The 15,199-nt window shown below is 35.9% G+C and overlaps 2 protein-coding genes across 3 annotated transcripts in view; one reads left to right on the forward strand and one right to left on the reverse strand.

Moving 5' to 3' along the window:
• LOC129565928 (organic cation transporter protein) overlaps positions 1-13,009 on the forward strand; it is a 26,823-nt gene extending 13,814 nt beyond the window's left edge. For both annotated transcript variants that reach the window (XM_055441322.1, XM_055441315.1), the window contains 10 exons: positions 1,777-2,323; positions 2,966-3,109; positions 3,274-3,454; positions 3,519-3,587; positions 3,798-4,065; positions 4,181-4,481; positions 9,739-9,928; positions 10,101-10,246; positions 10,317-10,474; positions 10,659-13,009. In XM_055441322.1, coding sequence (XP_055297297.1) covers positions 2,069-2,323; positions 2,966-3,109; positions 3,274-3,454; positions 3,519-3,587; positions 3,798-4,065; positions 4,181-4,481; positions 9,739-9,928; positions 10,101-10,246; positions 10,317-10,474; positions 10,659-10,680 — 1,734 coding nt within the window. In that variant the 5' untranslated portion in view covers positions 1,777-2,068 and the 3' untranslated portion in view covers positions 10,681-13,009. The remainder of the gene's footprint in view (positions 1-1,776; positions 2,324-2,965; positions 3,110-3,273; positions 3,455-3,518; positions 3,588-3,797; positions 4,066-4,180; positions 4,482-9,738; positions 9,929-10,100; positions 10,247-10,316; positions 10,475-10,658) is intronic.
• On the reverse strand, positions 5,845-9,789 carry LOC129565896 (SWI/SNF-related matrix-associated actin-dependent regulator of chromatin subfamily A containing DEAD/H box 1 homolog). Its single transcript, XM_055441216.1, has 5 exons — positions 8,593-9,789; positions 8,409-8,494; positions 7,870-8,329; positions 6,725-7,804; positions 5,845-6,655 (listed from the first exon to the last, which is right to left on the reverse strand). Exons 1-5 carry the CDS (start codon positions 9,058-9,060, stop codon positions 6,152-6,154), a joined length of 2,598 nt encoding a protein of 865 aa, XP_055297191.1. The 5' UTR covers positions 9,061-9,789; the 3' UTR covers positions 5,845-6,151.
• Positions 13,010-15,199: the final 2,190 nt, after the last annotated feature.

A 15,199-nucleotide genomic window follows, 5' to 3' on the forward strand; every position in this document is an offset into this window, starting at 1 on the left:
CTTCTTCTTCTTCTTCTTCTTCTTCTTCTTCTTCTTCTTCTTCTTCTTCTTCTTTTGTTCATTTCAAGCGCAGCAAAACGCCCTAATGAATTCCAATTGATCGCCACATGATGAGCACTGATAAAAACGTTTCACAATTTTAATTAGTAGACTAAAATCATAAAATGTCGTGAGGTCGTGCCAAAACACACTCTTTACATTCTGATGCGCATTGCTCAGTCATGTTTTAACAGACGAATTCAAATCGTTGGAATTGTTCGTTGAATGCACATTTTCTAGTCTCATCAGTTCTTTAATACGGTTGAGATTTATTTCAATCGGATTCTGAGAGAGAGAGAGAGAGAGAGAGAGAGAGAGTTGGTATGTAAAAAATGGAAAAAGATTGCCGTTTCATAGACGATTCCTAACACAAACGATAAAAAATGATAACAACAATGTGATGTAAATAATTGAGAGAGACGTCTCTCATTTCACTTTCAATTGAAGAATGTCTTAATTAAATGATAAATGTTCATTTGATTCGCCTGATGTGAGCTCTAGTTCGAAGTTTGCTTTCTCTTAATAACGGCACACACACATACGCATTCGCATCGCTTGATATGTTCGACAGATATTTGCATAAGCGTTTTGTCAAAGTGTCGAATTCAGTTTTACAAATTATTGCTACTTTAATTCTTATTCAATTAACTTATTACTGAAACTATGTATAGCAGTGCCGAGTTAACCAAATTTGGTGCCCGAGGCAAAAATGATTTTGGTGCCCCTTGCAATTTTTTCCCGTTATATATACAAATAATTATTGATAAAATGAACGTACATATCGAATGCGAGCGGTAGCGAGCAAAATTTTTTTTTAGGAATACCATTTTTGGGGCACCAAAAACATTTTTGGGCCCATTTTTGGCTGCGTGTTTTCTTTTTCAGATTATTAAAAAAAAAAATTCCATGCTTGTGGTGCCCCCAAGAACGTGGTGCCCGAGGCAACTGCCTCATTTGCCATATGGCTAACTCGGCACTGATGTATAGTCAATATACGACTATCGCAACAATTCTGTATTTTATCGGAAGGGAAAAACTTGTTTCGCACTTTGTCACAATCAAGTTAAAAACGGGGAAAAAAATGAGAATATTCTGGATTGAATAAGGTGCTACTATTACGTTTTATTACTAGGTACCATACATCAAAACTAATGAAAAACAAAACAAAACATCACGGCACATGCTGAACGGCGCACGTTTCATACCTTATCAATAAATCATATCATCCAGATACTTATGAATGTTTTATCATGAAACTAACGGCATTTTTCACTCAAACACAAAAAGCTCTTTCGACGGAGATCCCTTTCGGATGCTTGCACTACAAGCGAAATAGACAAATGAGAGAGGCAGAACGTACTTACTATATATAGACCTAAAACATCACTCTATAGCCACAATGGAATTATAGCGCACAAATTGACTGGAGTAACATCATTAACGGTTTTTATGTGCGGTGACAAGCGATTAATTGTCCCTTGTTTATGTGTTTAACCTCTTGATTATCTGGATTTAATTGTTTTTAGTCTCTGTGCTATTTGTGGCTCATGACAATGTCGGTTTTTGCGGTTGTTTTCAAATCGTTTAACCCGCGGCAATTATTTACTTACGCAATTTATCCATTACCGTCAATCGTAATGCAAAAGAAAAATCACATAAAAACTCCATTGGAGCATCAGAACGTGAATAATAACATTGACCTAAATATGCTTTCTGTTTTGATTCGCAAATATACAGGTCAGTTAAGGATACACAGGAAAAACTGCGGTGGTCGAAGGAACGATCAAGTCTGTGTATATGTATGTGAATGGGTGTTTGTATGCATACACCGATGCTGAAGTTGACCGATTGGAATGAATGTCAATACAAATAGCGGTGCAAACATCAAAACACAAGCAAAAAGTTTCCGCTTAGCAGAGTAACCACATTGAAACGATACAAAGTAGCGAGAGCAGAGCGAAGATTGGAGGAAAAACAGAAGGAAAGGGAACGCCTGAGTAAAGAGGACATTAAATAAATACTCAACACAATGTCAAGCAATCGCACATCGATTCCCGATAGCACGTCGCACCGGCAATTGCACGATGAACCAGATAAACAACACAGTCATGATCCAGCGAAAAGCAAACAGCTGAACAGTAAAAATCGTCAACATTCACATGAAGAATGCGACATCATCGGACAAATGATTGGCAAATATGGAAAATATCAGTTTTTTATGACGTTTTTATTATCTCTATTCCAAATACCCAACACATTTCACATATCGTCGCCCATTTATCAAGTAAGTATCCAAGCCCACCACATTTTTCAATTTCCATCGTTTCGATCTGTCGCCGTCAAACACACACATACAAACATTTGTGGTTTTGATTTTACCATCTCCCCATTTGGTCGTCATTCAACAACATGGTCATTCAATTGAAATCTTAAGTGTTTGATTTTTAAGCTAATGGGACTTATTGACAGAAAAGCATTTATTTGCGAATTTACAAAATAATTTTTGTGCAAAGACGTGTGTAAACTTTTACAAACGAAATACATTTTAGACACTTTAAAAACCAATTACAGAAATGGACGAATACATATGAATGAACGGTATGAGATTTTACGAAAGATACTCTCCCGTTTGACCCAAGTTGACTCTTGAATTGACCTATTTTCAATTTGTAGCAATTACTTTCGGTGAGCAAAGAAAAATCGTCAGTAATTATGGAATAATTGAATGTAACAATAAGCGACGTTTTAAGTGCATTTCTAGAACTTCTGGCATCAGCCTTCGGATGTTTTTTTCCTAATATGTAGATTTCGATGGTCTTGAACCATTTAGATAGCAAATGAATATAGTCTTTCTGCGGTAGTGACTCATCCCTGATTTATTATTTCCCTACAAACAATTTTCTTATGCTTTTCTTTCCGTTTGAAGGCAGCCGATAAACGATTTTGGTGCAAGCGGCCAGCTGATTTGAGTCACATCGATCATGATGTATGGCGAAATATCAGCCAATCGCAAGATAACTGCCACACAACTAATCACAACTGGAACCACGTTTCAAATACGCATATGTTGGTAATGTCAATTGAATTTTTATTCGCTAGTTATTTTTTTTCTGCTTTTAACTGTTAAAACTTCGCCGTTTTGGGCTGTTAAATTAAAAAAAACCATTCACACTCGTTGCTTTATTTGTTCAACAACAATTCTGAAACATGCTTTGTGAATTCGATTTATGAAAGGAAGCGCTGGTTCAAAATACAACGGATCGCATTAAATGCACTGAATGGGAATTCGATATGGCGGACAATTTGGGCAACACTTGGACGTCCGAGTGGAATTTGGTGTGTGATAGCGAATATTTGAAAAATGTGGCCGAAATGTTTTTTCTGGTTGGTGTTGCAACTGGTGGCATCATATCAGGTAGGGAGAGATATAGGTCGCATAATTTGAATTGATTATATTAATTCAATAAATACATCTCTAGGTTACTTATCTGATCGATTCGGCAGACGAACCATGCTTTTTTGGTCAGTGATTTTCCAAACGATTTTTGGTAAGTGCCTACCATTTAGCGATCATTAAACTAAGATTTAAATAGCGAGGGGCAAATCACTCTAAAGTAATTTGTAATAGAGAAAATAATCGAGAAAGTAATTTACGTGTAAAAATCTCGAGTGATTCGCCCCTCGGTAAATAGTAATTACATCTTGATTTTTAAATTCTTCTATTTAATTCTGATTTATTTGCCCGTTTATTTTTCTAGGATTTGTGCTTTACATTCCGTTGTCGTTTCGGGTGCATTTAGCGTTACGTGGATTACTTGGATTGGTATCGGTGTCGGTTACGTATGCTGGACTAATATTGGCCATTGAATTTGTTGATGGGAAATGGCGAACCATTGCTGGAATGTACAATCTGTTTCCACTACCAGTCTCTTATATGCTTATCTCTGGCATAGCTTATCTTACTCAAGATTATCGACTTCTACAACTGTGCATCGCTATTCCGGGCATTTTTCTCTGCTTCTTATGGTAAGTTCATTTGAATTAAATACGTAAGAGTTCTTACAATAATTTGCGGAATTTTTACGATTTATTTTCGTTCCCTTTTCCATTCTTGTTTCTTTGTTCTTTTGCATTTACTTAGGTTTGTGATTCCCGAGTCGCCGAGGTGGCTGCTATGCAAAGGTCGTACCGCCGAAGTGGCAACAATCATTCGAAAAGTATGTGAGGTCAATAAACGTGAATGTCCACCAAATGTGGAGAAACTGTTGAAACCGCCCCCATCCAATAGTGAAACGGATGACGGATGCATTTCCTTGTTTGGTAATTCGTACTTACGTTTGATCACCATTTGCTTTCCATGCATTTGGTTCACCATGAATCTGGTGTACTACGGTCTCATTCTCAACATGAATTCGTTCGGTGGAAATGTTTATTTGAATTCGGTAAGTGCTCAATTCCAAAAATGAAAGAAACGTATAGTAGAAGTGAATCATACGTTTCAAAACGTATTCAAAAATGAATGCATAAATTTTTCGGAATAAATGTTTGAAATTCACTCTCAATGATATGCATTTCGTTATTGTCGTTAAAGTCGTCATTTTTTGTTGGTACTGCCCGAAAAAAATGTTTTTATTCAAAATAACATTTATTCTCGGTTGTATTCGGTTGACGTGCTTCGATGTCACATGGCTCGTTGCCAATATTGTCGCTCGCACAAACAGCAAAATATTTTTTGTTGTATGTTTTTTTTTCGGTGTGTAAATAATCGTTTCATGCGTATGCATGCATATAAAAACTTGACCGGAGCAACGAAGTCAATAGTCTGAGCTATGTCAAATGGAAATAAAATGTCCGACTTACAAATTGGTTTAAACAGTTGGCAAACGTACTGCTGTTCCCTTCCCTCTCACGCCTCAGAAAAAAGACGATTTTTCTCATTTGATAATTGACCCTTTTGCCTCGTCGCCTGACTTCAATCTCTCTTTTATGTCGGTTTTACAACATCCACGGATTAGAGCTGTTGTCGGCCATGTTATATTGTTATGAATAACGACAATGTTGAATGTTTTCACAGCAACGATTTAAAAAAGAAAAATGAAATCATCATCGTCATTTGAGATTCGGTGAAATTGTTTATTGGCTTGTTTAATCTGTCGTCACGAATCAAATCGCTGAGTAGCGCCACCCAATCTAATTAAAGATTTGCTTGGGATTCTCGCCAATTTTTTATGGAACATTTTAAATTTGATTCCATTGATTCCAACATACGTAACTAATTGATCGAAATGCCAATCCATATATCAAAGATAAGTGTGCAGAGGCGATGAACAAGTTAGGGTTGAGGACCTCGATAAGAGGTTTCGAAATAAACTGTTATGGAGATGTACACATTTCTATCGCTACGTTCCCACACGGAGATGCTGAAAGAAATCTTCTCTATTGGCTCATCCACTCCTCAGTAATAAGAACGCGAATGAACTACATATTTCAGGAACGTAATTCCAAATGTCATCGACTAATGTTCCATTTCAAATGAAAAGAATAAAATTGCAAACATCAAATGAATTCGTTTGAATATTTGTATTTTTGTTTTTTTTCCCACTGTTTTGTATATTTCTCATAGGGGTATTGCAACTACCATAAAATATATGTATTTCATCAAGTTTATCAAGCTCTTTCCAAGTTTATGCATAGTGTTGAACTTTTGTTCAAGCTCTACCATCGAAATGTACAGTAAAATAATTTACGGGCACGACGTAAGATGGCGTTTTTTCTGGTCAAAAAAGTTGCAATATCCCTTTGATATTTCTTTTTTGGTGATTTGGTGACAATTATCCTTAAAAACCTTAATTAACACTGTGCTATTTTGTTTGTTGACATAAAAATGTATAAATTATTCGTGCTATTGTAATAATTAAAGGAGCGCTCCAGCCAACTAACATTTATCACAATAATTGTAAATTACGTCTATGCTATAATGTCTATATATGTTAATAATGGTGTAATAAAGTGAATTGGAAATTGGGGCAAACAATATTGACAAACAAAAATGAATGAACATAAAATGTGTTGAAATGTATGGTTGTTGGGAATGGAGTTTTGATTGGGTAAATTAGCTGCTTGGCTTTTTCTTCATGGGTGATATCATGTTTTCCACTTTATTTTCATCTTTCATGCCCAAAGCCATGGTCAATAGTCGCACCATGCATTTGAGATCTTGTTCATTCGATTCCCCATTTTCACTGTCCGCTTCATCGGCGGTCACTTCACGTTCCAAGTTTAGCTTTTCTTTAGCCACCATGGACATGCCTTCTTCAATCGTACCCTCTGCGATGAATCGATAAATTGTGACTGGTTTCGTTTGCCCCATTCGATGGCAACGATCCTCGGCCTGTTTATCGTTGTACGGATTGAAGTCAATGTCATGTATGATCACTGTATCGGCAGCGATTAGATTGATTCCCAAACCACCCGCTTTCGTTGATAGTAAAAATACAAAAATATCTTCGTTTTCAATATATTCATCGATGATTGCTTGCCGCTCAACCACCGCCGTTTGCCCATCGAATCGCAAGAACTGGTGCTTTCGAATGTTCAAGTAACGTTCCAAAATGTCCTGGAAAGATAATAAGAGATAAAAATCCCAATGAAAAATAAGATGGAGATGTGTGAGCGAATTCCTTACCAGCATCATCGTAAATTGGGAAAAGACCAGCACACGATGTCCGCTCGCCTTGAGTTCAGGCAGCAATCGGTCGAGCTCACGGAACTTGCCCGAATCGACAATCAAACGATCGGGAATTTTATAACCGGTAATTTGATAGTTTTGCATGGTTTGAAAGAGTTGAAAATCGGAGAGCGGAGCCAATTCTTCAAAAACATACTGAGGATTGCGATTCTTTTTGTAATTTGGATGTGTCGATAGGATTTTGGCAATTTCATGCACCGTATCATCGCTGTAATAATAACGCAAAAGAAGTGGGTGATTTGCTAGCTTTCTCATATCCATCATGATTGAGATGCCACTTTGTTCATTCGTTGCTTGCACAATGCCATCGTCACTCGAATACAACTCCACTAATTCCTGATAGTTTTCCTTCTGTGTTTCTGTCAACGGTACCTTGATTGTATTGTATTTCTTCTCTGGCAAACAGGTCAAGACCACATCCTTTAATCGACGCAACACAAACGGTTTCATAATCTGTTTTGCTTGTTCGATTTGATTCTTTTCAAATGCCGTCAACTCTTCGCCTTTGATTTGCTTCGTTTTCTGGAAGAGGTTTTTTATGTCGTCGGTATTATTGGCAAACATTGAAGGCATCACGAAGCATAGCAACGACATTAATTCCAGCAGATTGTTTTGCAATGGTGTACCCGTGAGCAATAAACGGCTTTCGGCGTTGATTTGAGCCAATTGAATGTATCGTTGTGTAGTCATGTTCTTCAGCATGTGCGCTTCATCGAAGATGACGTAATGCATTCGGGTCACACGGAACATTTTCCGTTCTTCTGGCGTTGACGCAACCATATGGTATGTGGTGAGCAAAACATCAACACCTTCCAATCCGCCTTTGGACCATTGAATACGCAACGAACGACGTTCGGCCGCACTTCCGTAGTATTTTTCAACAATCAAAGCCGGACACCATTTGGACAATTCATTGTCCCAATTGTCGAGTGTTGATGAGGGTACAACGATTAAATGAGTTCGATGCGATTGATTCGTCTCTTTTAAATACGCCAAAAATGCAATCACCTGAATGGTCTGTGCGGAAAATGAAATGTCGTATAAAAAAATTGAATCAATTCAAGATTGATGCAAGCAATTACCTTCCCCAATCCCATTTCGTCGGCAAGAATGCCATTCATCCGCTGCGAATGGATAATTGCGAGCCAATTCAAACCGACCAATTGATAATCGGCCAACTTTAAATCATGATTCAAAAGAGACGGCTGTTTGACCACTTTATCGCCCTTTGCAACGGCATCTTCCAGTTTTTGCACCAATTTCTTGCACTTTTTCATTATGCGGGCCATATTGTTGCGCTGATTCAAGTACTCTTGCGTAGCGTTCAACATGTCCATCGACAAAAATTTGTTGGAATCGATTTTAAACCGTAAATCAGTCCAATCATTGAACGGTCGCAATGGTAACAACACTTCAATCTTTTTGGCCGATAAACTTTTCACTGCCATCAGTTCGCCATTTGTGCCCGTGTTCAGGAATTCCAAAACTCTCTTTCGATCTTTGGTCATTAGGAATGATGTGTCGTCGTCACTGTCTTCGTCGCTATTTTTTTTTTTGCAAAAATAAAATATAAACAAATGGAATGAATGCACAGAAAGAAAATTGAATGGCGAAAAAATACCTGTTATACACTCGATTCGATCCACCATATCCACAATCATCACTACTACCGCCTCCATCGCTATCGTGTACACGTCGTTTCTTAGGCTACGCAAATACAAAAATATATTCAGTTTCCAATTATCATTTCAAAAAATGATAATAATTGGCTTCCCCAAGCCCGGACCACACACAATTAGTTTTACCTTGTTCTGTTTTTGCCTTTGCTCTCGTACCACCTCGACGGAGGCATTTAATGAATGATTCGCTGAAACACTTGGTGATTGTTTGATGGTTGGAGTGGAATGTGTGCCGGAGTTTTTGTATTTGGGATCATCTTGCAGCGCATCATATGCTTTCTGTACGTCCCAATCGTTTCGAACGAGAAAATCCTGCAAAATCAATGAATCCACTTTGCTTTGCTCAACAATTTCCCGAAAGATGTGGAAACGTTCTACTTTGTCTTCAGTCGTCAATGGGGCAGCGGTTGTGCCATTCTGTGTGGGTTTTTGTGGTGATGTTTGTTTCTTTGCATGTTCATCGTCCGAACTGTCGCTGATTGCACGAATTCGCTTACGGCCAGTTGCCAATTTACTTGATGAACTAGTTCCATTGGTACTTGCACTGCCTTTATTCAATCGAAAATTACGTAATTCACTCAATGAACTCGACATTTTCTTACTTGTTTACTTTTTTTTACTAGATTTAAATCGGTTTCAGTTCACTAAATTTGGAATTTTAACTAAAAAATAATTGTTTCAACACATCAAACGATACGAATAAATTGATTTGCATGAACGAGGTACACGTCCACCATTGAACACTTTGAAATATCGATGGTTGTGAAAATATGCCACAATTTGATAAAAAAAAAGAAAAGAAAACTAATGTCACTGTGGGCACAAATTGTTGATTCAGCTCGATTTGAACTGATTTCGAACACAAATCTCGATAATAACACAATCTAATTTTGGACCGAATTTAGTGAACGTACCGAATTTACAAGAGAAAAAAAGAATCGTATACTGAACAGAAAAGAGAAGAGAAAACGCGCGTTGTCCAATGACACTTCGAATAGATGCTATGTGTTGAGCGCGAGAGATATACTCTATACGACCGCTTTTTCTCTCGATCTCAGTCTGTCTATTACAATCCACAAACACATACGTATATACACATGAAACCCATTTCGAAGAGAGTTTGAACAGCTGATGATTTGACACATTGACGGCACACGTACTATGTACAGCGCCGCCTGTTATTCAGAATGTGAACACTCAATAAATGAACGTTGAAATATTTAGTTATTTTCAATTGAACAATCTTTTTTTTGTCTTTTTTGTCAATTTCAGGCTTTAGCTGGTCTAGTCGAAATACCTGCAATTGCCCTTGCCATTTTTGTCATCATGTTCGTGGGCAAAAAATGGATTCTATTTTCCACGATGTTCTGCGCTGGCATTGCTTGCTTCATTGCATGCATCATCACATTCTTCGGGGAGCATCCAAGCAGCGAGTGGCTGAAAATCACTTTTTTGATGTTGGGTGAGCAAGACATTTTTTCTTCGTATTTTTCACAAGACCAATTCATTTTCTACATATTTCCAAACAACATTGATTTATAATGCTGACTTTCATTTAAAATTGGATTGAAACATCGCCTTTTATAAATAGTTTCAAATACATTTGAATGTGTTTTTCTCTGTTTGTTCCATAGGAAAATTCACAATTAGTGCAGGAAACACTGTAATGCCAGTGTATACAGCAGAATTGTATCCAACAGCAATTCGGAATGCCGGTGTTGGTGCATGCAACGTGGCTGCCGGAGTGGCTTTGATTATTGTTCCATACTTATCACTTTTGGTTCGTCTAATATTAACACATTGCGGTATGAAACGTTCGATTTTATTTTATTCTTTAAATTTTCTTGCAGAATAAAATCCAGTCATACTTTTTGATGGCTCTGGTGGCATCGTCTAGCATTTTGGGAAGTCTTGTTGTCATTTTCTTGCCCGAATCAATGCCACACGATGCTGCAAAACGCACTTCAAATGCCTCTCAACATAGTGGCGACGAACATCATGAAGAACGGTAAATTGACTTTTATTTGTAGCTCAACAGTACTGCAATTCTCTACGAAAAATTAAACAATTTAAAATTGGAGAAGGGTGTGAAAATTCAAAATTTCGATTTTCTTTCCCAAGCTATTTTTTTATGGTAACAAATGAATTAACAATACTTTATTAATATTCTTAAATGATCTCCCATTTCACAGCGCCTACGTTTTTTCTGCATAGAGATCTGTCCAAACATAGACTACTCCATACTACTTGATATTTGTCGTAATGCATTTGAATGCATACAATACTACATTCTTCTTCTGAAACTGACCTTTGATGAGATCAGACAAACAAAGAGAGAACAAAATATTAAAAATTGTTTTCGAATTGAAATGAAGACGAGAAAACTATAGTTTAATGACATATTTAGTGGGAACGAAAATGATAAAATACAATTGTTGATTCAAAATTAGATATTCTATGGGAAATCGTTTAATCATGTTGAACAAAAAAAAAACATTGGTGTCTATCTATAGAGGAACAAAAGTAAACCGTTTGGATAAAGAAATGGTATTTAAAAAGGTGTATTAGTAGAGTAATCCATTAGCGAATTTTTAGTCGGCCAATGTAGATGTCGATGTTGATGTTGATGAAAAAGTTATCAAACTATATGTGTTCTGAATGTTACAAAGAGTAAAACCATCTAGTGGCTCTATATTTCATGTAGTGCTAGAAAAAAATCCAAAGATTCTGTGAATTTGACAATAATTTCTTTGGGAATCAAACCGTGAAATTGTTGTGACACATATTCATATCAGACAAAAATGAACAAAAGATGCATTTAAAACTAAACATTGATTTGGAATATACAAAATTCTAGTGTGAAAATAAGCCAACTTTAGTAGAATATATTCTGTTAGTATGTAAAAAAAAGAACTTTTGTTTGAAACTCGTTCCGCATCTGAATTGTACAAATCCCCTCACAAAGAGTCGATGTAACCATTTCGCAAAGCTGGTGCAAAAGTGCAGAGATGCAGAAAGCCACAAATTGTTCCATTCCAACGGAGCATCTTTTTTCAAAGAAAGTACTCTAGACATGGTACTCTAGATGTGTGTCTATGTGCTCTAGACATGGTACAAGGGAATTTTTGAACAACGCAGCCAAACATAATAAGCAGCAATGAGATTATTCATTTTATAGGAAACAATCAAACTAATAAACAAAAGAAATAGAATTGAACGAGTTAAATACATATAGCCATACGAATATTACAAGATAGTTATTTAAATGAAGCACTTATTTGGCTGGTCCAAATAATTTGATATTAAAGCCAACAACATACGATTCGCCATATAAGCTAAACACACACACAAAAAAAGAAAACAAAAACAATAGGTACATCAACATTTTATAGTTATACAGAGATGTCAAATATTAAGAAATATCAATGAAAAGTAAATATTTACCGATAGCAACTGATTTCATGCTTATTTGGAGTGGCTCACCAATGGCCAGAATTGTTGGTCTAAAGATTTTTTTAGTTCTGAACTTTGGAAAGTATCCATAAAGGAAAAAAAAGAACTTCTGAGTGTATCAATACAAACAGCTTAGATATTGGCACACAAAAATCCATCAAGTTTCACCGTTTCGGTTAAGTTTTCATTTGATTTTTAACCAAAATTCAAACATTTGTAGCGATTTAATGTATCTGTGTAATATTTGGCTTATTTTAAGTAGTGTTGTACGAGTTTTTCATTGTCGGACCGATTAGAACTTGTTTAAAGTTCGAAAATTGGAATTTTTCATTTTACGTAAGATCGATGAAACATTTCTCGCAACGTAACGGTACTTACAACAAAAAAAATTCATTATCGTAAAATGTAAGTACATATTTAGAAGAGAAAAAAAATATAAAGCAAACACAGACAAAAAGAGAATGTGTGTATTTGAATTCGTACTTAAGTGAATATATCCATATTGTATTGCCATTTCTTATATCGCAGAAGATGTATTATATTAATGTTTAGGCGTGAAAAATGATAAAGTCAAGCATACTTTATGCGAGAACAGCGAAGAAGAAGAAAAAACAAAGATCATGAATTTGAGTAACGTGACTTTGGATTTTAAGCAGAAATATTCTTCAGCAAAACAATCAAAACTAATATTGCTAGCATTTTTTTCAAATACACCAATTCACGTTTACCGATATACACAAATAAACCGTTCAAAAGTTACATAAACAGTATATATACCTAATATATCTCACTTAATCAATAAACAAGCATTTTTTTATAGTTTACAGTCAATTGCGGGCAAACTTGACTCGAAAACACCATACAACAACAACAACAAAAACAATAGAAATCAAATAAAAGAAAATCCATTTAAACACAACACAACAAAACAATACGAAACAAACTAAAATCTAACTAAATAATTGTAATCGTTAAGCTCTTTTATCTTTAAGTAGCCAAGTTAATGTGTAGGCAAACGCAAACATCAAAGTCGTGACAACAAAAATACAATATATCAACAGCAACAACAACAAAATATGCAACATATTTAGTGCAAATCAAGAAAAATGAACCATTCAAGCGCACTGCTTAATTTTAAACACACACACATGTCTACACAATCAAATGAAAACTGAAATTATTCTGCTTGATATTGCAAAATTCCATAGAGGAGAAAAAACAACAACAATAAAGATTAAATTATGTATAGAAAGAATGTTAATGTATTAATAATAAAATGGAAAAACGAATAAAGTCAATAGGTTCAAAAAAAAACACACTCACAAAAAGATGCAATATCGTGTGATTCATTTACAAACAATAGCGAAACGATTAATGAGATTTCCAAATCAATTGAATCTTTTCATTTAGCTGACGGCCTGTTCTCGATTGATGTGCGTGATTCGACGCAAACCATTTCACGTTCCACTCAGATATTGGAGTACAGAGGTGGAAAGAAGGAACGTCAACGCTGTGTGTACACCAATCTATTGATTTGATAACAAGGCAATTACACGATCCATCGATTTTCATCGATTGCCGATCAGCACTTTTAATTTTCATTTATCGTGATATTCACTGACTCACTCTCAACTCCCATGGTGGCAAATGCCTTTTTTTCATCACAGAATACTTTGCAATCTTTTCGCTTGAGAAAAAAAAACCTGCAAATTGAGTGTATCTATTTATCTATTTTCATTGAACAACACAACATGCCACTACAACGAACAATGAAATTATAAACTCAATTCTTTTTCTGTTTCTCTTTCTACACTCAGAGAGAGATATCGATGACACGTTTCAAATGCAAACACATGCCAACGCACATATGGAATACAGAGCACATTTGCTCGGAATAGAATTTTGTAATATTGTCTTGAGAATATCAGCAGCAATAAATATTTTTTTTTGTTCTAAATTTAGGAAAATTCGCTTCTTTTTTCTGTGTTGACATCGGTACAAGAATTTCGGTCAAGGTGATCGACTTAGCCGTCCATACTTTTACCTCACGCTTGTGAAAAGCCGCTCCATATCATGTTTATGGATATAATTCTGTGCATTTCGCGCTTTTAATTGACTTTTTCTAACAACATCCAAGTTCGAGCAAAGGTTAACGCTTTTTATGGTTGGATCATTGCTGATAGGTTTGACCAGGTTTGAAAGCAAACACTCTTTCTTTGGCCTTTGTTTCAAAACAAAATTGTTAAGATTGTTGGATCACTTAATTTTATTGGAGCATTCTACTGAACTTTGTGTAAAAACTAGTTTAATGTGTTAGGTCACATGCCGGCAGCTTTACAATCCAAATGCAAAACACCTTCGTTGCTGTTCAACGGAAATCATGTTCTTCCTGCTTGTCACATATTCTATGCGACACAATACCTGGAAATACCACCCACAGTTCGGAGTCACAACTGCTGATTCCAAGAAAATGGTATCATAAAAATAAAGCTATGCGGTATGGCTCAAAGAAGTATTTGCACCCGAATTCTCATACACTGTGACTAGACATGAGACACAAAAGCATTTTGACTAAATCACTAAAATATGATTAATGCTTTACGTACACCGAGCACGTTATTGTTGCGCACATGTGCCACCGCTAATTTGCATGTGTTTAAACGAAAGACATTAATGTGAAACATTTATGTAACTACAATGACTCTTCAAGCGCCCATTCTATGCCTTAACAAGATCCACGTTTCAAACGACAAAATACAACTATCTAGGAAATGATGTATGATATGGGGAAAAAAACAGGTGCACAGCCGAAATGTTATGCAAAACGGATTTAGAAAATCGTTAAATCATATACCAGACATTGCCGGGCACAAACCGCAAAATTGCGACAAACAATTTTTTAACTGCCACTGGAAATAAGTATACCGCCACACGCAACTTTTATCCGTTGGCCGTTTTCAAAAGAATGTCACTTTCGATTGAATAATCAACATATTTCTAGTCGCGTTTAAAAATAATCTAAAGCATCTGTTACGTTCTGTGCAGTTAATAATTCGACATCTTTCAAACCGCGATTTCTCGGAGCATTGTTATGAAATTTCTTATCCAATTAGTTAGAACCTAGATTTAGTTTGTTATTTTAATTTGATTTTTCTCATTGATGTTAACGTACTTCAATTGCAAAAACTCATCATTGTATTTCCCCTTGTTCTCCGGAATCAGGCCAGTTTTGCCATGGTTTTTCGGACCCAATTCTGTTATGAAAGTTTCACTTTTATAT

This window comes from Sitodiplosis mosellana, unplaced genomic scaffold (assembly GCF_009176505.1).
Source record: "Sitodiplosis mosellana isolate CC-2019 unplaced genomic scaffold, AAFC_SMos_1.0 Smas_scaffold_1, whole genome shotgun sequence".
NCBI classification, from domain to species: Eukaryota; Metazoa; Arthropoda; class Insecta; order Diptera; family Cecidomyiidae; genus Sitodiplosis; species Sitodiplosis mosellana.